This window comes from Pungitius pungitius, chromosome 12 (genome assembly GCF_949316345.1).
Source record: "Pungitius pungitius chromosome 12, fPunPun2.1, whole genome shotgun sequence".
Classification (NCBI taxonomy): Eukaryota; Metazoa; Chordata; class Actinopteri; order Perciformes; family Gasterosteidae; genus Pungitius; species Pungitius pungitius.
The window spans coordinates 7,905,906-7,911,767 of record NC_084911.1 but is presented as its reverse complement, the minus strand read 5'-3'; the positions used below and the strand labels follow the sequence as shown (position 1 = coordinate 7,911,767).

The 5,862-nt window shown below is 44.1% G+C and overlaps 1 protein-coding gene across 1 annotated transcript; it reads left to right on the top strand.

Annotated features, from left to right (window-relative positions):
- Positions 1-1,769: 1,769 nt before the first annotated feature.
- LOC119220783 (transcription factor Sox-8) lies at positions 1,770-5,427 on the top strand. Its single transcript, XM_037477024.2, has 3 exons — positions 1,770-2,437; positions 2,723-2,958; positions 3,114-5,427. The coding sequence occupies exons 1-3, from the start codon at positions 2,022-2,024 to the stop codon at positions 3,857-3,859; spliced, it is 1,398 nt and encodes a 465-aa protein (XP_037332921.1). The 5' UTR covers positions 1,770-2,021; the 3' UTR covers positions 3,860-5,427.
- The last annotated feature ends 435 nt before the right edge of the window (positions 5,428-5,862 follow it).

Here is a 5,862-nt window from a genome sequence, read left to right as displayed (position 1 = left end):
TACTAGCTCAGTGCTTCATTTTTCATTATCAAAAGCAAAACCATGCCTTCTATCAAGAAAAGGTGTGAGATGGAGATGTAATACGCACATGTAATGCATGCATGATTCTACAATCGCCTCTGCTCACACATTCATGCAAACACACAGCAAATACTTTTCCATGTGTGGACCGGGACGAGAGGGAAGCCAGAGTCACTCATGTCTGACAACTAGCCGCTGGCCCGACTGTGTTTGCGCACACGCATACACACACACACACACACACACACACACACATACACGCACTGAACTTGACCCAACAGAGAGCTTTGACAGCAGCTGTTAGACAGGCTGCTCTCAACCAACCAGCGGAGCACTTAACATTTCATCGTTTGTGATAGAAATGTTGAGTTTTTTTGTATGACATGTTTAAAAAAAAATCATCTTTCCACTGACTTTAAATACTATGTATTGAAATTTTCTGGATAAGCCTTTTGCTTCTTCAGCTTATTGTTAATAAAATCCGAACAATGTAACTTCTTACCTGGCCTTGTGGGCATGAAGCTAACTCTATGCTGCAAGCGAAAGGCGCAGTTTCTGGTATTTCCAACTTGCAAGCTCTCGTCTCCTGTCAGCCACCTGAAGCGTGCACCGAGCAAAGCAGACTGCCGTCCGGCACGAGCACACCTTGTCTTTTCACAGGGAGGCCAGTGATAAAACATCATCCAACAATACATGAACACAAAGACACCTTTAACAAAGGCAGTGATTCAATGAAGCCTCTTATCTGTTCTGCTCATTGTATCTTCAGCGTCATAAAAAGCCTGTTTCACGAGTGATGACAAGAGGCAAATGGATCACAAAACGGACTGCCGGGACAAACCAACATCCGCGTCTGAATTCTGGATTTTGAGCGTACATGAAAATGGGTTCACATAAGCTTGTTGACTAAACTTAACGTGGTTAGACATTTTAGTCTGATGTCCGTTCAGCAGTGAGAGTTTTTTTGGCTCAAATTCATGATCATTTGTGGCCATTAAAAATACGGAGGGGCTTAACACACTGTACTTTCCTAAAAAAAGAAACCTTTTACAGAAATGATAAGAATGTTTTATGTTTTATACTTTTTACCAAGCAACAGTTATGACTGTGAGAAGGATGAACCTCCTGCATCTTTGACAATGAGATCTTTTGGATGTTATAACAGTACATGCTATATATTTTAAAAACTTTATCTGAATGTATATTTTTGTTCAGAGTCAACCTCAGAAAGGATGATGATTGTATTTCACAAATATATACATTTTAATATTTATCATGTTTTTTCTAGACAGGTGAATTCACTTTTCCTAACATTCCAGTGCATTTTAAACATTCTCATCAAATGTGTCCACAACAGGGAAGTAGCAAAACATGATAGAATACAAATATCTTACCAGTCGTTATATCAATAGTCATATTACCAACTGTTAAAATTAAAGGTTATATTTGTTTTGTATTAAAAATGTATGTAAATTAACAGTTGAAAAAAATGAGTCCCTCCTAAACCACATAAATGTCCTAAAATAATTGTAAAATGATTTTCACTCAATGTGACCAACTTTTCTATAAACAATACCGTGGTGTGTGCAATGAACGCAAGAAAATCATTATCATAATGAGGTTAACATAAAAGCTGGAACCAATGAGATAAAGTGCTGATTGGCTCCAGCCAATCACAGGTGGAGGGCGGAGGGACGGTTTTAAAACTGCAACTCAAGTTGCTCGAACGTGTGGCTCATCGGCTCAGATTGTGGGCCACAACTTTCACGACTGTTCCTTATTTTAGCAGCAAAGACAAGAGTAACAAGACAAACAAACAGCGAATGAGAAGGAAAACAACGGACTCGTTTTGACTGAAATTGTTGAAGGAATTTACTGCGGTGCACCGTGCGTAAAAGGCGCGCTGGCTGCGGGGCTTCGATTCACCGGTGACATTTGATTTTTGTATTTAATTGAAGATTTCTTTTTGGCGTTTTCATCCCCAAGGGGCTGAGCAAATAATGTTAAAAATGACCGAGGATCATGACAAGTGTGGCAGCGACCAGCCGTGCAGTCCGTCGGGCACGAACAGCTCCATGTCCCAGGACGAGTCCGACTCCGACGCTCCGTCCTCACCGACGGGCTCCGACGGTCAAGGCTCCCTGCTCGCCGGTCTGGGCAAGAAACTGGACTCAGAGGATGACGACCGGTTCCCAGCCTGCATACGGGACGCCGTCTCTCAGGTCCTCAAAGGATACGACTGGTCCTTGGTGCCCATGCCCGTGAGGGGCAGCGGATCTTTGAAAAATAAACCTCATGTCAAAAGACCCATGAATGCGTTCATGGTTTGGGCGCAAGCGGCCCGCAGAAAGCTGGCGGATCAATATCCTCACCTGCACAACGCCGAACTGAGCAAGACACTTGGGAAACTGTGGCGGTAAGGACACTTTGTATTCTATAAAAAGAAATCCATGGATGAAGAGTTGCATTCATATTACTGGAGATGGTTATATAAACGGAAACTCAGAAGTTACAGTTTGCTTTGGGCGACAATCGTGTCATAAGTATGCTAATGTATTACATAAAAACATGGATTTGACTACATTTCTTAAATTCTTGATTTTAAAACCTAAATTAATTATATATATATGGCTTTTATTTACCTCTTGACAATAGGTTAAAAGTTCTAAAAATCAATTATTCTTTTTTCTTTCTTCAATAGTTTGCTCTCAGAAGGTGAGAAGAGGCCATTTGTAGATGAAGCAGAGAGGCTCCGGGTTCAGCACAAGAAAGACCATCCAGACTACAAGTACCAGCCCCGGAGACGGAAGAATATGAAACCGGGCCAGAGCGACTCAGACTCAGGAGCGGAACTGGCACATCACATGTACAAAGCTGAACCAGGGATGGGAGGACTTGCAGGGATGACCGATGGACACCACCACCCTGAGCATGCAGGTATGACGTCAAAATGTAATGTAAGAAGACAGGACGTGGATTGTGAGATTTATTTCAATTAATAAATTTCTTTTAGGCGGCTGTAAATTGTTGAACTCATTTTGTATTTGGAGTGTTGAATCCTCATCTTCATGCTTTGCATCTAATATTTTCAGGGCAGCAGCACGGTCCCCCCACGCCGCCCACTACTCCCAAAACCGACCTGCACCACGGGTTGAAACAGGATCTGAAACACGAAGGTCGTCGTCTTGCTGACAGCAACAGGCAAAACATCGACTTTAGCAACGTAGACATCTCAGAGCTCAGCACTGATGTCATCAGCAACATGGAGACCTTCGACGTGCACGAGTTCGACCAGTACCTCCCGCTCAACGGCCACGCCTCGGGCTCCTCCGCCTTGCCCTCAGACCACGGCCACGGCCAGGCTCCGGTGCCTGGCGGCTCCTACGCGTCCTCGTACGGTCACGCGGGCACCAACGGCTCAGTGTGGAGCCGCAAGAGCGCCGTGTCCTCCTCCGCCCCCTCGGCCGGCGAGCTGGGCCAGCACCGGCTCCACATTAAAACGGAGCAACTGAGCCCCAGCCACTACAGCGAGCACTCCCACGGGTCGCCCTCGCACTCCGATTACGGCTCCTACGGCGGCCAGGCCTGCGTCACCTCGGCCACGTCAGCCGCGGCCTCGTTCTCCAGCTCCCAGTGTGACTATACTGACCTGCAGGGCTCCAACTATTACAACCCTTACTCGGGCTACCCGTCCAGCCTCTACCAGTACCCGTACTTCCACTCATCCAGGCGGCCCTACAGCAGCCCGATCCTCAACAGTCTGTCCATGGCTCCCACCCACAGCCCCAACGCCTCCAGCTGGGACCAGCCGGTCTACACCACGCTGTCTCGACCTTGAAGGCACGAGAAGCAATCAGTTCCGAAAGCAGAGACTCAGATTCAGATTGATGCACTACTAATGAAGGAAGTAAGGGGCCGGTGGAGAAGTGTGTGTGGTGTGGCTACCTGTGACCACATTGAACGTTAAACAAGCAAAAGAGAAAAAAAAAAAAGTGCCTGCTGATTTTATACAAAGTTATATCGTTGCAATTAAAACAGACTGTTTTCACAAATTGTGTTGTTGGCGAGCCATAACTCCTCCATGAGGACATGTCGCCTACGCCTACATCCTGTACACCCCCCATTTTTTCAAGTCGAAGGATTGCACGTGTGTGCACACTTGAGGTAAAGCAAAGGCCTGCCACAGAGTTGTGTAGGAGAGAAACAGTTTGGCTCAATTCTGTTGTGAAGCAGATGGAGAAGCGGATACATCGGAGCATGTACACGGGATCACTTACGTGAAATTGCAGTGAGATTTACATTAATGGCCTGAGCTATATTGCAGCCATTTGCATCCGTTGAACAGTCTTAATTAAATGGCTCATATGAATCTTATAGTGTCATTTTGGCAGAAACGTCTTATATGTATTTATGTTCATGCATTATTGTTTTTTTTTGTGTGTGTTGCTCTTTAATAGATAAACACATGTAATGTGGGGTTGGTTATTATAGTACTGTTTGGCTTTTAATGAAAAGGTACACAAAGTGACAATTGTTTTAATGTCATTCCAGTGAAGACCAATATCTATGAACATCTCCATTCCAAGTTGCAAGCAAACATGGCTTGACCAACAGACTCGCACGGGACAGAACAGGTGTCTGCAAGCTATGCCTGGCAAATTGCGATTAGTCATGATCTAGGGTTAAAGGAAATGGGGTAAAATAACACCGCGCTCTCTGAGTGACATGTCAGCTGGACCTCCTGGACACGTGAACGAGCCGCACGCGGATATGTGTACGCACATGCGACTGTGTGTGCGAGGGTCACGGGAGATAAAGCGCTTCTGAATGTGTGTGCTATTTCTCTGGGAAGATATACAGATCTCGTGACATTGTTCACAGCAAACGACAAGCAACTCTTTGCTGGGAAGCATCTTTAAATGCATCCGTTACTCAAAAAAGAGCGGTCACGGTTCCAGGCGTAAATAAGAGTGTGTGAGTGTTTCCCTCACATTTATCTCATCAACCATCAAGTGCCAATTCACTGCTGCAGTCTCGCGCAAAATGTTATTGTGCCTTCTAATGCTTATTGTCAGTATTTCAATATGAAATGATTAACACACTTCAGGCAGCAAACAATCAGTAATCCACACCAGTTAACTTGCTCCTGATTATATCCTTAATTTGATATCATTCCTTACAGCCTTGGTTTGTAATATTCTGTGAGATGCTGTATGAGAAGCCCACGGAGGGTCGTGCTCTGAGATTTATCCACAGGATTGTGTTTGTATATTATTCTGGTGTATAATTTTGAGAAAGGCTGTGAAAATGATTGTTGTTCCATTAACTAGAGTTTCATTCACACTTGCACAGCTAACCCATATGCTGGCCATTTAAAAAAAATAAAAAGATCATTTTTTTTCTTGATATTTGTCTTTGTCATTCTTTTTTTTCCATTCGGAACATTTTGGGTATGAATAAATAAGTGGAATGAAATGCATTAAAGTGAACATATTAATGGCTCTTTATTAGTTAACATCCTTATTTGACATCCTTCTGAGTACAGCTGGAGACCCGTGAGACGTTTAAGGGATTAAACTCTCACACTATTTTTAATTGGACGAGCAGGTCTTATTAACTTTTACAAAATTCTGTTGAGCTCGTAAGCTTTTCATAGATTTAATAAAAACATACATTAAAAATAAAAAAAAACGTCTTGCCGTAAAAACAGCTCTCAACCGCTCTCGCATACTCTCAACCCCTTGACGTGGACGTTTGTACGCAAACGTTACCCTCGGATCCCGAGAGGAATGAGCAGAGATCCCATCTTTGCGCCCCGAGTTGGCCCTGGCATGCATGCCA

Excerpts from the sequence above, each read along its gene's own strand:
- LOC119220783 (XM_037477024.2), top strand. The coding sequence starts at position 2,022 with ATGTTAAAAATGACCGAGGATCATGACAAGTGTGGCAGCGACCAGCCG. Across the intron at positions 2,438-2,722 it reads ACACTTGGGAAACTGTGGCG|TTTGCTCTCAGAAGGTGAGA; the intron begins GTAAGGACACTT and ends TTTCTTCAATAG. Across the intron at positions 2,959-3,113 it reads CCACCACCCTGAGCATGCAG|GGCAGCAGCACGGTCCCCCC; the intron begins GTATGACGTCAA and ends TAATATTTTCAG.